This window comes from Melitaea cinxia, chromosome 12, assembly GCF_905220565.1.
Source record: "Melitaea cinxia chromosome 12, ilMelCinx1.1, whole genome shotgun sequence".
Lineage (NCBI taxonomy): Eukaryota > Metazoa > Arthropoda > Insecta > Lepidoptera > Nymphalidae > Melitaea > Melitaea cinxia.
Window position 1 is genome coordinate 9,118,243 of NC_059405.1, and position 25,657 is coordinate 9,143,899.

At 34.7% G+C, this 25,657-nt stretch overlaps 3 protein-coding genes across 3 annotated transcripts in view; 2 read left to right on the forward strand and 1 right to left on the reverse strand.

The window, feature by feature from the left end:
- Nucleotides 1-9,414, forward strand: part of LOC123658720 (monocarboxylate transporter 2-like) — a 37,049-nt gene extending 27,635 nt beyond the window's left edge. The window contains exons 6-10 of the mRNA XM_045594066.1: nt 56-193; nt 5,739-5,865; nt 7,094-7,188; nt 8,482-8,702; nt 9,022-9,414. Coding sequence (XP_045450022.1) covers nt 56-193; nt 5,739-5,865; nt 7,094-7,188; nt 8,482-8,702; nt 9,022-9,261 — 821 coding nt within the window. The 3' untranslated portion in view covers nt 9,262-9,414. The remainder of the gene's footprint in view (nt 1-55; nt 194-5,738; nt 5,866-7,093; nt 7,189-8,481; nt 8,703-9,021) is intronic.
- A 42-nt stretch (nt 9,415-9,456) lies between these two features.
- Nucleotides 9,457-19,583, reverse strand: LOC123658434. Its single transcript, XM_045593858.1, has 7 exons — nt 19,455-19,583; nt 19,092-19,171; nt 18,342-18,499; nt 12,498-12,569; nt 12,259-12,397; nt 11,883-12,001; nt 9,457-10,430 (listed from the first exon to the last, which is right to left on the reverse strand). The coding sequence occupies exons 1-7, from the start codon at nt 19,505-19,507 to the stop codon at nt 10,284-10,286; spliced, it is 768 nt and encodes a 255-aa protein (XP_045449814.1). The 5' UTR covers nt 19,508-19,583; the 3' UTR covers nt 9,457-10,283.
- A 2,620-nt stretch (nt 19,584-22,203) lies between these two features.
- Nucleotides 22,204-25,657, forward strand: part of LOC123658578 (DNA mismatch repair protein Msh2) — a 36,931-nt gene continuing 33,477 nt past the window's right edge. The window contains exon 1 of the mRNA XM_045593953.1: nt 22,204-22,342. Coding sequence (XP_045449909.1) covers nt 22,306-22,342 — 37 coding nt within the window. The 5' untranslated portion in view covers nt 22,204-22,305. The remainder of the gene's footprint in view (nt 22,343-25,657) is intronic.

The window sequence follows — 25,657 nt, forward strand, 5'->3', positions numbered from 1 at the left end:
AAGTATCAAACATAAGTCTATTTCTATAACTAAACAGTAAGCAACGCCCGCACAGGTATATTCTGCGGCGGCTACCACTACTCGCTAAAGATGTACACATACGAGCGCGTGCGCTCGCGTAACTTTGCACGCACGTGGGGCTTCGTTCAGTGTTCGCAAGCTGTGCCTATCGCCATCGGTGTGCCGCTGTCAGGTAATTTATAATTCTTTTAAAAGGGACATATATTATATTTATTGTTAATGCCTTAATATAAGTAGCGTATGCGCGCGTTTTCTAACACGTAAAAAGTTTAAAGCGTTTAGAGGATTAATTTAGCAACTATCAAAATAATATTTCATTTTTATTAAAAAAAAATTTTCTTAAAGTAAAAGTATTATAGTTATAAAGGGTAGGTGCCAAATAAGTAGTAACAACAAAATTTTGTGCCAAGACTTTTATTATTTAAAAATAGTAATCTTTGTTTTAACTGTACAATTTATGTTTAATTGTGATATTTAAGCTCCATTACCCACCAGCAAGTAATTCCTCTCACTAAAAATCACCCCTAAACATCGTTATCAAAATGGATTCCTTGAAAGACACAGTGGCATCTCTGACTGAAACATTTCAAGCCCAGATGTATGAATTTCAGCAAGATTTGTTGAAGACTTCGCCTCATGCGACTACCACATCATTGGCTGCTGACTTCAACAACTTCAAAAGGTTCATTCTTTCTGCTCTCACAGCACTCCAGCGGCAAGTCGAATTTCTGACCCTAGTTATTGACCGCCAAGAGATGAAGACTAGGCGCAAACTGATTCTTTTCCACGGTGTCCCTGAAGACAAGGGTGAAGATACATCGGCGCGAGTTACCGGCATTGTTGCTGAAAATTTGAACGTAGCCAATTTCTCTAGTACCAGCATCAAAACCTCTTATAGATTAGGCCGTCCATCTGGGGGGAAACCGCGTCCTATTGTGGTTCGCTTTAGGGATACCGCAGTCCGTGATAAAGTCTGGTACGCCAAGACGAAGTTGAAAGGAACTGGTGTCACACAATCAGAATTCTTAACTAAGGTTCGTCATGATGCATTCCTTGTGGCTAGAGAGAGGTTTGGTGTCAGTCGGTGCTGGACACGTGAAGGCACAATCTTCGTAATTACCCCGGACGGAACGCGGCATCGGGCCGAGTGTCTGGCTGACCTCGATAAAATCCCAGGATCAAGTTCGACAGAAGCATCTAAGTCGCCGTCTAAAAACACCACTGCCGTCCAGAAACAGCCGGAAAGCAAGGTGGCTGCATCTCGACCAAAACGGGGGTTAAAGAAATAGCTTTGTGTTTTGCAGTTTACACCGTGACAGGCATCTCCTCCAGTCCTGTTATTCGTCATCGGTATTTAATTATTTAATTTGCTGTATTAACTTATATTAATTTTAATAACTCGTTACTTAGTATAAATTATGACTTTTTTTTTGCTATTTTTAACTTATTGATACTTGATAGCTAGTTGATAGTGTTACCCGATGTGCATAGGTAATAGATAGGTATAGATATATGATAATAGTTTTTCTGGTTTAAGAACTTTATTTCTTATAAGAATAATACAATTCACTTTCATAAGCAACAATTAAAGTTTAAACATAAAACATAAAAAGTAGGCAGCTACGTACAATCAAAAAATGTAAAAAATATTGGAGGTAGTTACATAAAGTTTGTTTACAAATGAATATCATGTTTAAAGATTCCCTAGACTATGCGAAACTGGATGTGGCATGTGTGTACTTTAAAGATATATTAATTTTGTGTATATTATTATTGCGTAGTTATTTAATAATAGTTTTTTGTCTACGAAATTGCGTAATTTTACTAAGACTTCTTTATATACATGTATATGTTTTCATAGTAAGTACATGAATAGTTTAGTGATGATTTTGTAATGATTTTAGTTACGACTCATGTTTATTAATCTTTTGTTATTTTTAGTATATTAAATTACTCTCCATGCAGCTGGTGGGTGCATTGAACGGTATTTACACATATTTTATTATAATATATATACGTATAATTTTATATCAACCTATTATTATTATTATTATTATTTCTTAATTTTAATATATATTGCTTTTTAATTATTATTTATTTATTTTATCATAATATTTTTTTTTTTTTTGAAATATACATCACAAATATTTTATTTAGTTATTTCATTAATTTATTTATATATCTTTAATATCATAAATGTCATTCATTAATGATAGTGATGCTTTTTTATCGCTATCTTCTGCTTCCGATGATTTAAGTAGTGTTGACAGTTATTATAGTATTCCATCTTTGAGCGACACGTTAGTCTCCTGTTTTGCGAATACTCCTAAGAACTTCAATTTAGTACACATAAATGCACAGAGTATCCCTGCTCATTATCCAGACTTGTTGTCATCTCTCAATAATGGCAATATTCATGGTGTCCTAGTCTCCGAGTCTTGGCTCAAACCTTGCTTGCCCTCTACTTCTTTCTCTTTACCGGGATTCCACCTGATCCGTAACGACCGCATTGGTCGGGCTGGTGGAGGGGTTGCAATATATATCCGCTCTCATATCCCTTTTAATATCATTGACACTTCGCAACCTCAGACCGGTGGTGCAGAGCATCTTTTTGTGGAGGTGATTTTTTCTCATACAAAACTTCTTCTTGGTGTCTTCTATAGCCCATGCCTTACTGTTGATTACTTTAACTCATTAGAATCTTTACTTCAAAATTTAACTCCTTTGTATAGTCACACAGTGATCATGGGTGATTTTAACACCTGCCTGCTCAAAAACGATCACCGGTCTTCCCGTCTTAAAACTCTTATTAATGCGTCAAATCTTCATATCCTGCCTTTACTTGCTACTCATGCTTTTCCTAATAGTGTTCCATCTCTTTTAGATCTCATTATTGTTTCTTCCGTTGACCATGTCGAAAAACACGGTCAATGTTCTGCCGATGCATTCTCCTTTCACGATTTGTTGTATCTATCGTACAAAATCAAGCCCCCTAAACTTAAATCTAGAATTCTTCTGCAACGGAATTTTGGTGGGATGGATTTAGATAGACTCCAGAATGATGCAGCGAAAATCGATTGGTCGGTTGTTTGTAATGCAGATACAATTGACGACCAAGTGGCTGCTTTTAACTCTCTGTTAATTCAACTATATGATGTACACGCACCCATTCGACCTGTAAGGGTAAGACATCACCCTGCTCCATGGATTACTCCTGAAATTAGAAAATTACAGGAGAAAAAGGTTCGCGCAAAGTCACGATACAGATTGAATAGCTGTGAAGCTAATAGAGAGATATATATTAAGGCTCGGAATCGTTGTAATAGGGTGTGTAGAGATGCACAACGACGCCACATCTATAAATCTGTCATCGAAGAAGAAGATCCTAGTAAAGTCTGGAACTTTCTAAAATCACTGGGAGTTGGCAAAGCGCATCAGAATTATCGCTCTCAAAATTTAGACCTTAACGAGTTGAATCTCCATTTTTCCTCATCTGTTACCATTGATAGTGTGACTAAATCTTTGACAAGAAATCGACTTTCAACCTTGCCAACTCCTAATACTCCCACTTTCTTTCTTAATCAGCTGGCTGAATGTGATGTTAAGAAGAACATTTTAGCTATTAAGTCCAACTCCGTCGGATCTGACAGCATTAGTCGTAAGATGATCATTCCTCTCCTTAATTTACTTACACCCATATTAACCAAAATTTTTAATACTTCAATCTCCACTGGCTCTTTTCCGTCTACGTGGAAAGATGCTAATATTATACCTATCCCGAAAAAACTCAATCCATCATCCCTGTCCGAATATCGTCCCATTTCTATTCTTCCCTTTTTATCCAAAGTCTTCGAGCGCCTTGTGTATAATCAACTTAACCTATTCCTTTTGAAACACAGTCTCCTAAATACCTCGCAATCCGGTTTCCGTCCTGGTCATAAGTACGACTACTGCACTTGTCAAAATAACTGACGATATACGATCTAGTATGGACAGGCGCGAGGTTACAGTGTTGACGTTGCTTGATTTCAGTAACGCTTTCAATACTGTAGACTTTGATATACTTTGTGACATTATGCGTTCTCTTAACATATCTCCAGAGGCCACTGATTGGTTTCAAAGTTACTTGCAGGGTCGCCGGCAGCGAATTAAATTGAATGACACATTTTCAAACTGGTCATTGGTTGCTGCTGGTGTCCCCCAGGGTGGTGTGCTCTCCCCTCTATTATTTTCTATATTTATTAATTCCATTTGTAATATTATAACTTCTCTCTACCACCTCTATGCAGACGATCTCCAAATATACTCTCATTCTACTGTAAGTGACTTGCCTCAATGTGTATCTCGTATAAATGGTGATCTACTTGCCATTACTACATGGAGTAAAGCTTACGGATTAGTAGTAAATCCAACCAAAACTAAGACTATAATTATAGGAAGTTCTCAATTAATTAGCCGTATAAATCGATCTCAACTACCTCCTGTAATTTTTAATGGTATTGTAATTCCATATAGTGAAAATGTAAAGAATCTAGGCGTTATTTTTGATCAACATCTATCATGGGGCCCGCAGATTTGTGAAGTCAGTCGTAAAGTTTTTGCTTCGGCTGGATCTCTTCGCAGACTGCGTAATCTACTTCCAATTCCCACCAAAATTGCTCTTGCAAATAGTCTTCTATTACCAATTCTGGACTACGCAGACACATGTTATCTTGACATTACTGAAGAGCAGATTAATAAACTTGAGCGAATCCAGAATTTATGTATACGATTCGTATTTGGCCTTCGTAAATATGATCATATCTCTGAATTCCGTAAAAAACTTAAGTGGCTCCCTATTCGCTTTCGCAGGAATACGCATATTCTTAACTTATTTTACTCTATTCTATTTAACTCTGTCGCACCTGCTTATCTAAAGCAACGATTTAAATTTCTTAGTGATATCCATGAACGCAGTCTTCGTTCTGAGAATACCTTACTTCTTGAAATTCCCCCTCATTCCTCTTCCTTTTATACTAAATCTTTCACTGTTCAAGCTTCTCGACTTTGGAATTCTTTACCCTTGCATATTAGACGTGTACAATCGCTTTCTATTTTTAAAAAGGCTGTCAGGAAGCATTATCTTGATATTCAACGTGAATAAAATTATATATATGTATGTATGTATGTATGTATGTATATGTGTATGTATGTATGTACGTATGTATGTATTTATGTATGTGTTTATGTATGTATGTATGTAAATAAGTAAATATATTCAAACGTTTATGTCTCAATTTGTACACCTACACTGACACAATACCATCTCCTCTGCCCCTAGGTTGCCTGGAAGAGATCGCTTTTTAGCGATAAGGCCGCCCTTTGTGCCTGATGATACTCTGTTTAAGTCCATAATATGTATTATTTCTGTTTTGGTGTACAATAAAGTGTATTGTTATGTTATGTTATGTTATTCTAGACACGCTTCTATAATATATTTCTTAAAAGATCCCTCATTTTAATCGTATAATTTCATAATTAACAAACATTGTAAGATGATCACCAGACTAAGTGGATTCTTGTAACTAAGATTTCATACAAATGGTAACAATATGACACAAATTTATCAAAACCAATTTCTTTTTAGTAATCAATTTCTTGATATGCAACGAAGTGAACTTCATAAGTCCATTCATGCTTTCACAAATTTAACACTATATTCGATCCTTCACAACCAGGGTACATCAACGTGGGTTGTGGCGGTAAAGCGGGTTACTACTTCAGCTCTACGTGCTCGCTCATCGGATCCTTGTCGTTGTTCTGCATCGATTTACATCGACGCAGTGTTGCGCACAAACACACCAAGTAAAAAACCTACTTAATTACTAATTTATAACATTTCTTCAGCCTGTAATATTCCACCGCTGGGCATATGCCTGTTTCCCCATGTAGAAGAAGGATCCGAGCTTAATTCACCACGCTGCTCCAGTGCGGGTTGGCGGATATATTGCCTACTATGAGTAACGATCGCTATCAGGTCATGACGACATCCGGGACCGATGGCTTACCGTGCTCTCCGATACACGGTGGGGAGAGCCCACAAGGACTGCACAAACACCCAGACCAAGGTAAACATCTGTATATTGGCCTATACAAATGTTTGCCATATGCGGGGATCGAACCCGCAACCGCCAGCGCAACAGCCACAAACCATTGAACGTTGCGCCAACTCCTTGTCACTAAACTATAATTAATATGTGCGAAATTACATACTCCTCCGTCTATGCAATTTTCTTAAGGAGGGGTACAAAGTTTATGCTACACGCACTTATATAGATATAAAATCAATCTAACGCAATTAACAGCTAATATAGATAACATTTTAGTAAGCAATCATTATATTGGTGTTACCACACTATTAGCAACGGTATACATAGAACAGATGCGTAGAAAGGATTACGTCTTTTTTTTACGTTACGTTATTCATTAATAAAATATTTGTTGTGTAATTTGAAATTGCGAATGTAAAATATTGACTAAAAACATTATAATACAAAATTAATAATTAGCAATACGTCAAATGTTGGCGGGATAGCCATCCAACTGCTGGCTTTAAAATACACAGGCCGAAGACAAGCAGCAGCATCTTCGGTGCGACAAAGGCAGCCCTGCGGTTACCAACCCACCTGCTCAGCATGTTGACTATGGTCAACACACATGAGTTCACGCCATTTTGGGCGCGAAGTTGTGGAGGCCTGTGTCCAGCAGTGAACTGCGATAGGCTGAAGTGATGATGAAATGTTTAATTTTTTCTTGAGAAAATAAACTTTTTTACAAGAAATGACACACAGACACGAATACATAAAATATATGTATTAGTAATTTGAAAAAAATAGCGAGTGTGCTTTAGACCACACGACTGAAGTAAAACTATCTATCTTCACTAACTTATATCTCCCTCTCCACTTCCGTTCACCTCGCCCGATCACACTCTTTCACAACGCTCTCGTCACGCATTCACCAGCTTACTGGGGAGTCAAGCGCGCGTACAGAAGTTTAACTTCAAAACTCCGATGTTTCGTATATTTTTCAGAGAAAATGGCGGCACCGTCGGTTGCGACTCCGCCGCCACGTCGCGCACCCGCGACCGCGAGCCGCGCGCCGCCGCCGGCGCTGCGACCGCGCTCGGTACACTCACTAAGTATTATACAGTATACACACGATACGAACTGTACATGCACACATGCACTTCATTGAGGTTAAAATTAGAATAAAATTATATTGTGATAAAATAGAGCCATAGAGGAACATTTAGATTTTTTGTCTGTCTGTTCTTATGTCTTTTACGCGGCATTATTATCATTAACTGAGGTTGAACACAGCAGGAAATACCCTGCTCAAAATCTGGAGCATACCGACTGGGGTAATACCTCGACCTTACTGAAGATCACAGCTAAATAATACCGCTGTCGAGCAGTGTTGTGTTCCTATGATAAGGTGATTAGAGCTACGGGGGTGGGTCGGGGATGGGTCGTCAACGCGTTTGCCATGCTTCCGATGTTGCAAGCGTCTATAAGCTACGATAACCGCTTACCATCAAATGAATAGTAAGCTTGTTTGCCAACCTAGTTGTATAAAAAAATACAGAAGTTTTTTTTTGTATACTTGAATACTGATAAAAAAAATATTAAATATAAAAAATATATGTCACCACTAAATAAATACCTTAAGTTCTTTACTATCAATCTAGTCAGATTCTAGTTCAGTTTTGTTAATTTATTGAATGCAAACGAATAGTATATATTATATTATTTTTTTATTATAAATTAACTGATTACCTAACTTATGTCAGTTTTTACTCAAGCTCCCATAAGGCATGAAAAAATAATAATGGAATTGCCATCTGGAGCGGCATCATTTTCACTTAAATTTCAATTGACAATAAGGTGACACAATTAATCATCTTGAAGACGTTTCAAGTAGGAACTTTCTAATCACAGAATAAAAAAATTGAGGATTGACGACTTTCTAGTTAATTTATTTGATTTCTTGCACATCAAACTATGACTTGACAGCAGGAAAAGAAAATTTAATTAAAAAATTTACGCTCAATTTGAGATCTAATCGTGTCTTTTTTGTTTTGGAAAATTTGTTTATCGAAAAAAGTTATTTGATATAAAAATGGCGCAAATGAACTTGCGGTAGCTGTCTACTTTGAAAGAATTATAAAATCACATTTTTTTTGGTGTAACAGTAACAAAAGCGAAAAAATAATTTACTAGACATTAGACTCCGAAATGACCCACATTTGATACTGACAAATTAGTAAATCTAACAGTGGCTGTCTTCTTCAATTTTTAATACTTATATAATTATAACGTACATAAATTACTTTACTACACAATCGTTGTTTATTGCCTATGTCACAAAATATTAAAATAAAAAGTATGTTATTAAATTTTAGTAACATCTAAACTTTAGTTCTAGGAGCAGAACTAGTAGCACCTGGTAGAGCTGGAAGGGATCTATTGCTGGATAGTATCGGTCCCGGCAGTCTAGGTTCTCCCCCTCCTAACCTACCTCCAGAACTAACCTGCATCAGCGAGGAAGGGGGTTTAGACCTAGACCTAGACCTAGACATACCCGAGCACTTGTTAGAAGAACTGGAATGTGGGGGTGATTGTATTACTAGCTGCAATAAGGTAATTTAACCAATTTCTCTAAATGAAATCTATTAAAGGAATTAAAAATATATGAAGGTTTGTATTGTAAGCTTAGTTACAGTCCAAGTATCTACTATTTTAAAGACATTTTTTTTTAATTTATCTGTTTTCCAGTTATATAATAGAAAAATACCTATCATTAATTGATATATTAAAACAACAAGTCGCTCTTAACGAACTCAATTAAATGTCAATTTTTTACTTTTATATTAAATTGAAGAAAAGATAATCAGACAGTGTTCCGACATAAAAATCCTAATTAATAATTTAAAATGTATATATTTATTCTTATGTACAGGTGGAGAACTATTTGATGTTAAGTGAATATGAGAATAATCTCATAGCAGAGATGCCAAATTTAAATGAGCGGCGTGGCAGACGATGGTCCATCGTTGTCGGCAACTCCAACTCCCCTCAGCCTTCAAATCACGATCCAAACAGTACGCCCGAACACCACAGAAACTCTATCAAATGGAAGAAAAAGGGCCATAACACGAACAACAGACTGATAACAGTGATCAATGAAGCATCCTTATAAACGACTAGTGAAATAAAATTGAGACAATAAATAGAGAATAATTCATTTAGTGTACCAATGACCTATTTAACCTCATAATTTATTTGTTGTGTGTGTATAGTAGCCTCATTTGTGTAACTTTCGGTATTATTTATTAAATAATTATCAAAAGTATACGGTGTTTTACTTTAATGGAAACAGGAAATGAAACAACACTTAAAAGAGGGTAGTTAAATATATTATTGACATTTGTAATTGGTATTAAAAATAACAGTAATCATTCTTAAATATAGCGAATACAATACTGCACAAAAATGTAACTAGAATAGCCATTATAACCTCTGTGGAGTAACGATGTCTTCTAAGAATTGGGCAAAACAGCGCATCGCTTGTAGCAGAGCTGCGAGAAGTATGGAAAGGGACAGACTTACTAACTTCTGACTCTCTGATTTAACGATTTCGTTGTTCGCAACAGGAACTAAACTTTGGCTCGTATCTACACTTAGAATGCTCGAATTATCACAATCCATATTATAAACATTTGTATCCACAACAGACTCACACCTCGTATCACAAACATCGTCAACATCACACGAAACTTTTATCACAATAAATTCTGAATCTATCAAGTTATCGTTATCGTCGCCGACATTACCGTCCAGCGTATCCACAGACTCGTCCAGGTTCGCTTTATAAACGTTATTATTAACATATGAACAACTTGGAATTTCATTCCACAGCACAGCACATTTATTATTATTGGTTAGGCACTTTGTTACTTCATTATCCGCTACCGTTGATCTTACACTATCACTAACATTATTGTTACGATTGTAAACGTATCTCGTCGAGTCGTCGTTCTCTTCCGACGACATGCCGCTATCGTTATCATTAATACTATTTCCGATTGGAGAGATATGATTCAGATTATGGTTTTCTATATTATGATTAATTTCTACTTTAGTACTATCGAAACTTCCATAAGTTTTCGCTGCATAATTGGAAGTGTGTTGTACCGTGCCCACGGGAGGCACGGCCTCGGGTCAGGAGACCTTACCGCAAGTAATGCTCCCTTTTATAACTATCGTATTCGATATAAGCTCTTGTGATCCAAATATACTATCGACGTCAGAGAGTGACGCATTGTTCAAGGAACAGGCGTCATCTAACAATAATTCAGATCTCAACCCCTGTAACAGAATTAAGAGGGTTAAATAAAATGAATTAGCGACTGTCAAATGTAAAACGAATGAATCTTTAACATGTCAACTTTTATGAAACTCGATTATTGCCTGCGGTTTCACTATCATGGATGACATAATTTTGGCCGTTCGATTTTGTATATCTTACTCAGTGGTAACGTAGTATTTTCCTGGTGAAAGAATTTTTAATATCGGTCCAATAATTTTTGAATTTATCCAATACATATAAACAAAAAATGAAATCTTTCTTCTTTTAAAATTAGTGAAGATATCATAAAAGATTTGATGACAAACCTAATATTTCTTTCTTACTTTTCCTTTTTACTTTTCATTGATATTGATTTATGCCCCTGCTCCACATGAGTCATAGCGCGATTGTTATCGTGATAATTCAAACAGCACTTGGATATGACAAATATTTTAGTGCTTTGAAATTTGTTGATAAACATATTGATTCCTTTGATTTAGGTAGCACCTAACAGCGTTATTTTTATTTGACTTAAAAAAATGGAAGCTTATCAACTACATTGTATTTTTTTATATGTTTTGTTACCTCAAAACTTTACTGAGTTTACCGATTTTGATAAAAACTGGTGCTTTTCGCGTGGTTTTATTCAAATTTGTGATTTGACCCTGACGAGTAGTTTGTAGTTATATTGAATTATTGTAGGTACTATACTTGTTGATATAGATTGAAGTCAGTTTTTTTTTATGATAAAAAAAATTTCGTAACAAAACTTACATTGATAATCAAATTAATGATTCACCGTATGAATTATTGTAACCATCCTAATTATGCCATATTTAACCAGATATAATTAAAATATCGTGTTATTTTTAAGAGTTTTCACAGAAAAATAATCTTGGTATTCTCGTTTTACACTAAATAACAATGTAATCATTGATGCTTATCTCAGAATCAGATAACAAATAGAAATCATGTTGTTACATATAATTTTACATAACTTTAATTTGCTTTGCGTCGATGTAATCAATTTTACTGGCCTACTAAAATGTCTTTAAAATCGTTATTGGTGACATTACATCATAAAATGGTTGAAAGCAATAAAACGTTTACAAAAAACTACTTTTTATGAAATTCTATTGATATTTTCTTTTTCGAGCTCGAACTATAGTTATGTAATTTATATTTCATGCAAGACATGACAAATTTTTTTAATGGTTGACCGTTTTTTTAAAGGGTTAAATAATCTGTAGTACAGCTTTTTTTCGCCGTATCTGTGGTGTCTGTCGCTTGACATTCAGCATAGTTTTTTTTTTTACATTTATATAATTATAATTGTAAAATGAACATTTCAAAAGTGCTTTTAAGCCTACTACAATTATGAGATTATTAATTATTTATTTTTCAATTTTATATACTCACATATAAACTTTCTTTTATTTTATTTTTATAGTGTAATAGAAAGATTAATTTACCTCTGAAAAATATTCGTAATCTTTCTCGAAGGAAAATAAAAATATACAGAATATTCCCGCCAAAATGTAACTACACAGGGAACTGACGACCTGACACACGTAAACCCCTTTGGAGCCATCTGCAAGAGACAATCATAACTTTAGCTTAAATATAAATTAAAAAAAATATATATTAACGCTAAGTTGGTTTTTACTGATAATTAACTACTAAATTACTGTTATAATAACTTTCAAGGCACTTTATATTTTTAAACATGAAAATTTAACACTCAGTTCATTTCCTGTTTTAATTTTTAAGGAAATTAGTAACACGGTGGTAATCAGGTCAGCGGTAATTTTAAGTTTAATTATTAAATATATTTATATACATTTTTACCTTCAGGCAAAAATGAAGAAACTGTTCCGAAAATTGCCATTAAAACTAGAATGGGGAAGCTCACGTTTGCTAGGCATTGCCTAAGTACTATCAACCTTCTATCATAAAATAAAGTAGATATATACGTCGTTATGATACACTGCAAGAAAGAAGAAAACGTTATAGAATATTGTTATAAATACAATTTAGGATTATACTGAAAATATATGAACTTATAAAGTATATATAAATCTACTAACCTGTACCCACATGTACAAAGTTCCAAACCCACATATAAATATGTTTAATGCTCGAAGGCATTGTTCATCTACCTGAAAAAAAAAATTAAGGGTTGAAAAACGTTTACCTAATAAATAATAGTACCAGTAAATTCAGTAGAGTTTATTGTATTTATTTTGATATTTAAAAAATCCCGAAGACGTCATAGAATAGAACACAGGACCAAAAGTAAATCAGAAATCCATATATATTATATCAGTTTAGAAAAACAAATTTGTTCAAATTGGTAAGTATGAAGAGGTATTGACATTAAAACTGCAAATATTAGACTTTTAATTCACTAATTATTAATCGTTTATTTTAACATATTATGTATTTATGTGTCATAAAACAGTAACTAGTCAATATGTAGTCAAGGTCGGCTCTTCCATATTTATAGATAGATAAACAATACAACTAATCAAGGTAAAATATCGGTCATGCGCGAAACTCTATTAAGAATATTATTTATATCATGCATTTCACAATTATTATTATTGCATTGATGAGAAGCATAGATCAAGTCAAATTAATTCTAATTAAATATTTAAAATCCATAGGCAAAAATCCTAACAATCGTTCTGGTGTGGTGGTGCTTGTAAGCGCCTAAAACACCGACGGCTTGCAGGTCCGATTCCCGCTCGGGAAGGAGATTTGTAGATTTGTACGAATATTTAGCTTCGGACAGCACTTTAAGCTGTTTCGATCCCAGCTCTTATCAAATACAGCTGTTAGCGGTCGTTACACAAAGTAGGCCATCGGAGGTGGGGGGAGGACCTGGCGGAGCAGCCGTATGGCACACGCGTAACGGCTGCCATGCGCCCGGTCCTTGAGCGGTGGATGCGCCGTAAGCGCAAACCCCTCACCTTCCGTCTGACGCAGGTTCTCACCGGGCACGGCTGCTTTGGTGAATACTTGTGTCGGACGGCCCAAAGGGAGCCAACGACTGAATGTCACGATTGTGGCGCGGCGGTGGACTCTGCTCAGCACACCCTCGAGGTGTGCCCGAGATGGGCGGCGCTACGTCGCGATCTGACGACAGTCCTCGGAGGGGACTTGTCACTGCCGAGCGTTATCACCGCGATGCTCGGTGACGACGAGTCCTGGAAGGCGATGGTCTCCTTCTGCGAGACAGTAATGTCCCAGAAGGAGAACGACGAGCGGATGAGAGAGGGGGCCGCCGACGAGGCCTCCGTCCGCAGGCGACGAACGGGGGTGCGTAGGAGGCGCTACTTAATGCGTTTCCAGTAACGCCCCTGTGCCCATGTCGGGCCGGGATGGGAACCCGGTCCTGCTAGACATGGCGTCGTCGGGATTGTTCAGAGGTGAGCCGGACAGTCCTATGGAGGAGAAGTCTGGTCTTTTCGCCGAGGCCAGCCTGTCGCTGGAGGGATCCTGTTGCCTGCAGATCCGGGACCCTCCAATTAAAGTGGCTGAAGGCTCCCGCAGGGGTTTTGGTCGGTAGTGCACCCCCAAGTGCTAAGCCGACATACGGTCTAGGAATGCCTACCCGGGCATCCTGGATATCACCCGTAAATGGGTTACCCTGCGATATCAAAAAAAAAAAAAAAAGTAGGCCATATATCCGCCAACCGGCAGTGGAGCAGCGTGGTGGATTAAGCTCCGATTCGTCTCCTACATGGAAAAAGAGGCCTATGCCCAGCAGTGAGATATTCCAGGCCGCATGCTGATCATTCATTGCATTTCAAATATCTATTAAACAATAACAAAGAACAACTTTGCAATTGAATAAAAGCAATATCTGTAACAATAAATAAATTCGTATCTAACCGAAATAATAACTAAAAAACAACAACGTAATAATTGTATTTGTTATCAAACAAAAAAAAACGTCTCCAATATATATGATGTTCGATTCATAACTGCGTTCCTTCATATGCAGATTCTGTAGTTTATAAGATCACGTTACACGTGAAAGAAAAAAATTCTAGTCTCTTTTTAAATTTGAATTTATTTAAATAGACGAGCCACTCTGATGGACTCGTTCCGCATGACCTTCCGTGACACTTTAAAATAAAAAACATTCTACTAAAATAATGAGTCGTTTCTATATGTAGTTCTTTAGTTAGTAAATATTTCACTTGATTGGCGTTTTTTAGGGCTAAGAAAATTTGTATGAATGCAGAATACGCTACCAGAGTAGCTCTTATATTAAGACAAATTAAAATTCATAAAGGGCTAGTATACTTCTTTCACGTGGAACGTTATCTATACTATTAACAGAACCACTATCTACAGATTTAAAGAATGCAGGAATCGAACAGTCTATACCTATATCGCGAAGTAATAAAATGAGGACATAATCAACGTCGATGGCAGGTCGAAAAAAAATGGTCAATCAAATACGTATTATTGGGGATAACTATTAAATTTAAATGAGACTACATTACAATCACCAGATTTCGAATAAGAAAAAAATCATCAAAATCAGTGCACGAAGTAAAATTTATGAGATAGCACATATTAAAAAAAAAAATACAATTTAATTGAAAATCTCTCCCTATTTTTGAAGTCTGATAAGCATAGGTTAATTTAAGCCGTGAGCGGATAACAAGTATATTACCATAATTATAAAAAGATTTTAAACTAGTTCCTTCATCTGTACCTTGTCATTAAGATAGATAGTAACGCTAGGTAACATTGTGGTTAGTTGCAAAAGCATAAATATTAACCTGAATTCCAATGATTTGTTGAAAGTAGACACTAACATACAATGTACACTAACTTGTGTTGTCTGTGTAATTGTAACACCTCTTCACATAGACGGGTAGTTTTTTAAGTTCTATTTTAAGTTATGTTAGAAATGTCTCGAAAATTTGACACATTTAATAATGACAAAAAATTGCTTTTCGTATAAAATTTGGCCTAAATAATGTTTATGAGCATTTGATTATGTTAGTCAATAAATTAAGTATATTAACTGAATCCATGAAGATAAATAAATAATTATATTATTGTTTAATAGATAAACTTTTGTTAAAAAACGAATCTTTTTTACACGTGAATAATAATAAATAAAAAGAGTACTGGAAAGTCTTTATATTTTTCCACTTTCTTCTAAAAACTGTGACTAATTTTAACTTGCTTTCAACTAATAAAAGTGTATAACAAGATCTATTTAGAAATTTTATTGCTATTTAAATCTATACTAATATTATAAAGCTGAAGAGTTTGTTTGTTTTTTGTTTGTTTGAACGCGCTAATCTCAAAAACTACTGGTTCGATTTGAAAAAATGTTTGTGTTAGATAGCCCATTTATCGAGGAAGGTTATAGGCTATATATCATCACGCTAAGACCAACAGGAGCGGAACACCAATGAAGAATGTTTCAAAATCGGGGGTTCTTTTTTTCTTTGGAGAGTTTTCGCTGTGAAAACAGTTAAAGTTTCGCAAAAATCATGTATGACAGAATTGATCCTCTTTAAAAGTCCTAAAAAAAAAGTCCGCGACAGCATATATCTATCTTTTAAGGTTGGCTCACTATAATCTTTTTTATGCTGACCAAGTTTGTTCTAAAATAATGCATTAAATGCGAAGATGTTTTTATAAATATGATATTAATCATCATCTAAATAAATACATTATTCATCACAAGTATTTAATTTAAAACAAGAAAGCCTTTTACACAATTCGATTTCAATGAGTATCTCAGGAGATATCGCAGTTTTAAAATAACATCGCAGCAAAATAATGATCAAGTATTGCGCGCGCATCTGTTCCACACGGACGAAATCGCGCGCAGAAGCTAGTCTATAATCTATAATAATAATAATATAATAATAATATATATAAAAGCGAAAGGTCACTCACTCATCACGAAATCTCCGAAACTATAACACCTACAAACTTGAAATTTGGCAGGTAGGCTCCTTATAGGACGTAGACATCCGCTAAGAACGGATTTTACGAAACTCGACCCCTAAGGGGGTAAAACGGGGGTTGCAAGTTTGTATGAAAGTCCTATGTTTTTGAAGTAAGAGACTTGAAATATAAAATGTACGCTCTTTAGATAGTGAGAAAGTGTCCAAATAATGTATATTAAGAAATCAACTCCTTTTTGGGGTTAAAACGGGGGATGGTAGGTTGACTCCCTCATCACGAAATCTCCGAAACTATAACAGCTACAAACTTGAAATTTGGCAGGTAGGTTTCTTATAGGGCGTAAACATCCACTAAGAGATGATTTTACGAAACTCGACCCCTAAGGGGATAAAACGGGGGTTGGAAGTTTGTATGAAAGTCCTATGTTTTTGAATTAAGAGACTTGAAATTTAAAATGTATAGATGATGAAAAGGTGTCCAAATAATGCATTGTAATCTATATATATAAAGAAGAAAGGTCACTAACTCACTCATTACGAGAACTCAAAAACCGCTGGATGGTCTATCCATCCAGGTTGGACAAAGATAAAATTTGGCAGGGAGGTAGATTATAGTTAGCAGACGTCCGCTAAGAACGGATTTTACGATATTCCACCGCTAAGGGGATTTAATTGGGGTTGATAGTTTGTATGAAACATACATATACAGCTTGAAAATAAAACTAAAAATTTGGTGTATAGAGAGGTTTTATAAAAATAACTATTAAATTATACTAAATTGTGCCTTTTAAAAAGTTACTCAGTTTGATAAGCATTTCAAGTGACTGAAATAAAAAAATAATTTGCGTTAAACATCTTAATAGTAATGCATATCTTCATAACCACGCGGATGTAGTCGCGGGCAACAGTTAGTGTATTATAAAACAATGCCCCCAAAAGTTTATGTGATCGATTTCCTCAAAATCTACTGAACGGATTTTCATGCGATTCAAGAGGAAAGTTTACGGAACGGCTAAGACGATTTTGATGAGAGTTTCACTGGAAGTTTGCCGGGAAAACTTTGTGACACACTGATTTCAACGCGGGCGAAGCCGCGGGCACAGCTAGTATATTATAAAGTTAGACCAACATGATTTGTATGCTAACCTGACATTTTAACATTGTACATGTAAATTTGTAAGTTCATCAAAACTATGAAAGTAGAGAATCTAGATATTTAAAAAAAGGTTGTTATAAAAAGAGTTGTTTGTGATCACATAAAACGAAAATACAATAAGTAATTTAATCTATTACAGATCATTAAATAAAATTAGTAAGATATTGGCAAAACTTATATCAGATTTAAAATAGAAGAAGAAGACGAAATATACTTTATTGTGCATAGAAGTTAAAGTACATAGGTGTCTTAAAAATAAAACTTACAAGATAATATGTACAAAGGCGGTCTTATCGCTGACGGCGCGTTGGCGCAACGGTTACAGCCATGGATTGTACCTGTTGCGTAGGCGGTTGCGGGTTCGATCCCCGCACATGACAAACATTTGTATTGGCCATACAGGTGTTTGCCGTGGTCTGGGTGTTTGTGCAGTCCTTGTGGATCTCCCCACCGTGCCTCGGAGAGCACATTAAGCTGTCGGTCCCGGTTTTTATCATGTACACCTGATAGCGATTGTTACTCATAGTAGGGAATATATCCGCCAACCCACATTGGAGCAGCGTGGTGGATTAAGCTCTGATCCTTCTCCTACATGGGGAAAGAGGCCTATGCCCATTAGTGGAATATTACAGGCTGAAGCGATTTTTATAAAAGATTATTCCCTAATATTGTACTTGCTATGAAATTTCTTAATAAATACAATTTCTAGTTATTTACACCTATAGGATAGATAACTAACAATTGATTAGCCAAGATGGTGTGAAATTAAAGATATCCACAATCCTTAGTGTGTATAGTGTTATTTTATAACTTATTAATGATCTTACCTTAAATAGAAATAAAAAGAAGTAGACAGTGTAGCCCAATGATAGGAATGTGGCTGAGAAACAAGCGATCCTATTTGCAAATGAAGTCACATTCGGATTTGGTGTTAATGACCCTAAGATATGAATTTGCTGGTATCTGTCAAGTATGATTTTGCCAGCTGAAAAAGTTATTTGTTAGCACACACACATCGAAAACACAATAAATATATTCAATATAGTTAGATATTATTTTGATGAGAAAATATAATCAGTTTAGTAATATATCAAGTGTATTCTTTACTAATACTACACTCTACTTTTAGGAATTGTTTAAGTATGTACATATCATCATCATGTATCCATTATGAAATATAACTTAAGAAATATAATTTATTGGTTCAAAACAAAGAAAGTTTGTAGCGTTTTAAAATAACAAATATACTTAAAAATTATTCTTAGACCAAAGAATACTTTTTTTTCGTAGATGATCTTATTGTTAAATATTTAAACAATTTTAAATAAAAGGTTTAATAAATGAGTTTCTTTGCACTTAGATTTAAATTAGTTCAACCATTAAATATGTTAAATAACTTAATACCAAACAATTTTAGGAACATAAATAGATAATTTTATGTTGTAAAAAACACAGTAGTTAGTTAATAATAACTTTACATATAATAAGCCCAGAGGAATGTTTGCATTAGGTTAAACCATTTTGATGAATTTTAATATAAAAAGTTTATATATAACAAAATAATTATTTACTCTCACCGAATGCTCCGCTGGCAACATACATAAACGCAAGGCCAGTGTCGAAAAAGTTTGTTTCGGTAACGAATTGAGAACAAAGGCTGAAAAAAGAGAGAATAATTAAACAAATAAGAAATAAATGTATAGAAAAGTGAAAGGTTTATGTTAAAAAAGTTCATCTAATGCATGACACGACTATACCGAATCGCATTTGTATTTTAATTTAATATATTTCTTTAATTAAAAATAACAAGAAATATCTGTGAGTATATATAAATTATTTAATGCAATTAATCGAAAACTTTTAAACCTTGTAATATTTTTAAAATGTAATTATTAAATTGACCCAACGTAACAGCAAAATTTAAAACTACTATTACTTACGAGAAAATATAAGTCGAAGCTAAAATTACAAGCGCACACTTAAAAATTAACATATTAAGCACAAATAAAACGTAGAATAACAAAATCCAATTAGTATAAACTGTACACACAACACAACCATCTAGACGTCAATGTGTAACGTCACTGTCACATTTACTTTATTAGAACGTCAAGTCGTCATCACAGGGTACATTCCACTAAAGACTCATAATGCCATCGACCTCGACTGCTATAATTGCCGTTCCACTATAGTCGTCAACTCGTCACAAAATAATAGGCCCGTTTTCACATTTGACAAATACCCTAGAACGTAATACGAAACTGTAAGAAACAATAAAAGAATTATTAATAACATTTAAAGTGTTTTTAAGAAATTGTAATAGTAATAAGATATTGTATAGTGATCTCTTATGAAAATAATTGTCTTTGCTCGTGAACGAAAAAAATCGACTTCCATCATATCGACAAGTAACACAACATAGACGAAAAAATAGTCGACTAAATACGCGTTACCAAAGATTACTCAAAAAATAATCATCATCTATTATTTTGTGATGACTATAACGTTAAAATGCCGCGGGCGTTGTAGATGAATTTTATAAGTGGAACGCATATTTGGGCGCTGTCAGGTGTCAGCTATGTGCTCGCAATATGGGGACATGGTAAGAACTTACAACTGTATGACTTGTGAGTGAACACAGTCGCGAACAGTGATGTCATTTGTCGTAGATGACATCACTGTTCACATCATGATCGCTCGCGACGACCACGGGCCTTACGTGGAACTGGCACTGGAAATCTGTTTGAATCTGAATGAATTTAGAATGAATTTACAATTAATGACTCCCACTAGTGCCGAATAGCACAGATGATTTCGCCAATGTCATGTAAGATGAAGAAGACACAACGGAGATTGGTCGGTGAATTAGAGGTAGCAAACTTAGTAGAATTTTGAAGACTGTCAAAATAGTAGGTATCATATATCAAACTATGAACCTAAAACAACACAAGCACTAAAAATACTATATACATAAACAAGAATATCTTATAGATAAAAATGAATCGCAAAATGTGTTGCTAAGCGCAAAACTCGAGAACGGTTGGACCGATTTCGCTAATTCTTTTTTTAAAATGTTCCTTGAAGTACGAGGGTGGTTTTTACGGAGAGAAAATTTCTAAAAAAAAATTTTTTAATTTCCTGAAAAAGTCTAAAAACAACACTTTTCTATACTCCCATACAAAAGATTTGTGATAATACTTAAAAGTCACTGTTAGGCGATACGAAGTTCGCCGGGTCAGCTAGTTATTAATAATTTATTTACAACTACACTATGATAGAACAATCACTTAATTTATTTACAATTTAATTCTATTACGTTTAATATATCTACACAAGAATGTACAATGAGGACTAAATACAAGCATCAATAAGCAAACAATATTTACAGGACGGGGGATTTCAGGGGGAAGGACATCGTAAATAGGGTATCGGAGTTTGGGACAGTTGAAAAGGATATGGGATGCTGAACCTTCGTCGAGGCCACATTCGCACAGTGAGTGATCACGCACCCTAATTTTTGCTAAATGCACTGGAGTACATGAGTGCTGTTTGAATCTGTCTGAATTGCCTGGCCGAGATTTGACAACAAGCCATAAATTAAAATTCTTACAGAACGATATTGCCTTTATTAACATTACACTGGATTACTATAACATTAATAATTTAACCAAGGATAATTTGAATATCATTCAGATAAACAAAAATGTGATGTCATGTGATCCCATTTAAATTTAATCCAGATCTGATGAGTAAATTTTGAGTTATTTGTAATAATGCATAATTACTTGACTATTTTTTCATCAACCTAAGTAGTACGTAGTATTTTATCATTAAAGTATATTATACCTCTTAACTTTTTACTGGGTGTACCGACTTTTTTTTTTCTTTTTTTGAAAACTGGTGCTTGTCATGTGGCCTCGTTTAATTTTAACCGAGATCTGATTAGTAATTTTTGAGACTTTACTAATTCGTATTTACTTGACTATTTTTTCGTTTACCCAAGTTTTTATAGTTCTTAATGTTATTGAAGTCGGCGTTTCTCGTTTGTGAGCAAACACAATTAAAGTTTTTTTTTTTTAATCTCTTTTATAAAGTATTTACTTAATACTATAATACTTAAAAGTTTTACAGCTTTTTTTATTATAATTAGGGGTTCGTTTTTTTATTATAATTATTTTAAATAATTTATCCATTAATTACGTATTTTTCGATCAGCTTAGACACCCCTTTGATGAGATTTAGTGTGATTTGCCTGGACCCCTCCTTTTACGTGAGATGGACGCTGAATATAATGAAGATTGACGGGAAATAATAAACTGTTCAAGTATGCAAAACTAACTGTAAACTGTAAAAACTAAATTATTTTATTAGCCCTGAGATTAATTTTAGCGGGCAAAATGTAAACAAATTTTTTTTTCTGTTTTGTAATATTTTATATTTTTTGAAGTTGATCTGAGGTTATCGATTATCTCCTCCTTGGTTTAAATGAGATTCGGAGAGACTATTGGACACCTCTCTCCCCATTTTGAGCTCACGTAATTAATTAATCGATGTCCCCTTAGCAAGCATTAGGCTGTACGACATAAGGCCAAAGCGTCTAGTCTGGTTGTTGTTAAAAAAAAACAATGTGTCATAGTTTGTGGTTTGTGCCATAAGTCAAAAATACCGCTAAATTTTAATGTTACTTTTAATTACTCTTTGTTTTAAGTTTTCTTATTTTGACTTTGGTTACTATATAAACACAAATTGTTTTTATTTTATTCTGCTTAAAAAAATTAGGTATATACTAAAATGTCATCACTACAACCGATTCACGCACTCAACTTAGGTAAGATAACAAAATGTCTCTTCTTAAAAATCCTTTATATGAGATAAAAAATAACAAAAGATCTGTAAAAACCGACTTCATAAAAATAGTCACTTAACAAATGCCTAATGTTTTTTGTTAATGTTCTTGTAAGTTAATTTTAAAGTCAGGCCGCACATTACAACAATGTACGATGTATTTTTTTTTTGTGTTTATACATCTTGTTATTATATTTGTGACCTTATTTAATATCTTCGATTTTATGAAGTAGGTCACTTAGAAATCTTCCTGAATTTAATAGTTTTTAGAGTAATCAGTATTTCTTTAAAATCATAACTAGGTATCAGTAATACCAATTTGACAACACTTGATTTACTGAATTACTGAATATCATTCCGAATTTCGGTAAAGCTTTAGATTAGGTAAAACCGAATTTCGGGACCGTGGGGGGATGGGGGGGGGAGAGGGTGGGGAACGCTACCCCTGGTACCACTGTCACACCTCGGAACCCCATGGTTATGGAGATATCCATGGTTAAAGTTTTGAGGTTAGAAGAAGAATTTCGAAAGTTAGAGGAACGCTTGGCTCCGGCGCTACGGGAAGTGCAGCCCTACCGCCCTTGCGTGCGAAAGCACGCTCACTCATGCTCCGTTCCGCAGCGGAGGCTGGTCGCCGAAGGCGACCAGCCTCAGCCGCTCCTCTACGCATTCGTTCGCGCGCTTTCGCACGGCGGGCGAGGGCTGCCCTCCCTTCGCGCCTCCGCGGCACAAAAAAAACACTCTAGGGGTAGGACAGACCAAGACCACGTGGACAGTGGGGTGCTCCGATTCGGTTTTGGGTATTTTTCGAATTTCTAAACCTATATTCTAGCACGCAATGTTACTAATTTTATTAGAATATTATGTCTGACGCGTTATTTTGTTTAAAAGTGTCAATTTGTCACACAATGCAAACAGTACGAGCTCAAAGGTATTATAATAGCTTTAAATTCTTCTTCTAACCTCAAAACTTTAACCATGGATATCTCCATAACCATGGGGTTTTGAGGTATGACAGTGTTACCTTGTATAGATTCCCCTACACCCTCCACCCTCCACACCCAAAAACCCCATAATTCGGTTTTATTTGTACGGAGCATGAGTGAGCGTGCTTTCGCACGCAAGGGCTGCACTTCCCGTAGCGCCGGAGCCAAGCGTTCTTCGTTTTCTTCAGTGTTCTTCGTAAGAACATCATTATATATTTTTTTAAAATTACCTTAATAATGTATACTCTCAAAAAAAAATTTAACATTAAGAAATTGATATGCATATATATAAAATTTAAGAAAAAGTAAAATATTTGGAGAACTTCTTCAATTATACAATTTAGTAAGATTGATATCGTTATTCGATACATATGGGACCATCAGACATATCTATAAAAACAAAATCAAAATAGACACAGACAGGCATAGGAAATCCTCCTCATCGCAGCTCAAAAAAATTAATATTATATCTTTACAATCTTGGTTTGTTTTATTTGGAAGAGAAACAGCCTTAAATAATAAACAGAAACAGTTAAGTTTCTGATTAGATACAAAGATACATATTTTTATTACAGATGAGACCTAGATAAAATATTTACACAATTATATATATACAATTATATATTATTATATAATACCTATAAATGTGCAAAAATTACTTTAATAAAAGAATTAAGTACAATTTATGACTATTGTTAAATTTTTAATTAAGACTCCTGCTTTGACTAGAAATACTTTAAAAATATTTTTATACACAAGATGAAGGGAATATGATTTAGTGTAAAAAGGGCTAGATCTAGGGAAATGTGGTATTTTTAAGCCATCTAGTTCTATTTCATCTCAATACTGCATTTACATTGAGCTTTCAAGACCTGTAAATGTTGACACTGTGTGACAAGCAACAGAGGGGTCCCAAAAATAATTTTTAATGTAAAATATTTTATACCAGGTTCTTAAGTAAAGTTATTTTCAATGTTATAAAAAAAAAGTTATTACCAATAAATCATTTAATCTTTTATTCTTTATATTAATTATTATTAAAATTAAATTCAGAATTTGAACCTGTACAGTTAGGCTTCGGTGTAAAAGGAGGCTGTGAGGCAGCCGTCCATGCCCTACGCTCTTTCCTAACTTACGGCTAGCCTGACGTGTTGTGACGTGTCAAAATTGACGCCAAAAATACTTTCAATTTGGTAAATAGGGATACCCTGCTGACAGAAATAAAACAGCATATACCAGAAATATACAATTATCTTCTTCTCAGTTACGCTGACCCAACAAAATTGTTATATCGTTCTAATGAACTGTCCTCTGAAATAGGTTGTCAACAGGGTGATCCCCTTGGGCCTGCGATTTTTAGTTTAGCTATAAATCCGATAATTAAAAATCTAAATTCAACATCTAGTATTTGGACGACGGAACTCTAAGAGGTGATGTGGATACTGTGTTTTCGGACCTTTTTTTAATCAAAAATAAATTTGAAGCCATTGGTTTGGAACTTAATTTTAGCAAAAGCGAACTTTTTAAAAATAACTGCGACTTAAATTTAAATGACGTAAAACAAAAATTTAATATTTTGGCTCCAAATATTAAAATATTTATATGTACTATTTCTGAATATATTAATAATTCAATCACTAAATTTCAAAATTCAGTTGACCGTCTCCTTAAAATTAGTCCACATTATGCACTTTGCATTTTAAAATACTGTCTTTTCGTCCCAAAATTTACGTATGCGCTCCTTTGCTGCTCCTTTTGGAATCACCCAGATCTTTTAACACAAGTAGACGACTTAATCAAAATTAGCTTAGAATCAATTCTTAATCATAGATATAGTAAAAAAAAGTAGATAATGCGCGGCCTTTGTTGTTAGTGAAGCCACAAAACTCGGCTCCTTCAAGTAAATACACGCGCTCACGCACACATATGCATCAAACTACGCTCATTTTCGTTAGTATGTCACGAGGCTTCAGTAACTTTGCTTATAAAATGCCGTCTTGTGTGATTAAATGGTGCAAAAACAATACCAAAGTAAACAAAAAATCTGAAGGAATATCGTTTCACACGTAAGTACATATAAAATTTTAAATTTATTGTTATTCCAAAATAATATTGAGGTTATTCGGAACTTGATTGATTGATTGGTTTAATGGCTTTCAGTTGTGCCAGAGAAGCATGGTTGATCCCGCCAATGTCACGTAGAGTGGAGAACACACGTAGGAGATTGATTGATCGGTGCAGTTGAGATAACAGTCTCAATTTAATTTTGAAAACAGGCAAAATAGTAAGACTTTCATTGTTACACCTTAACC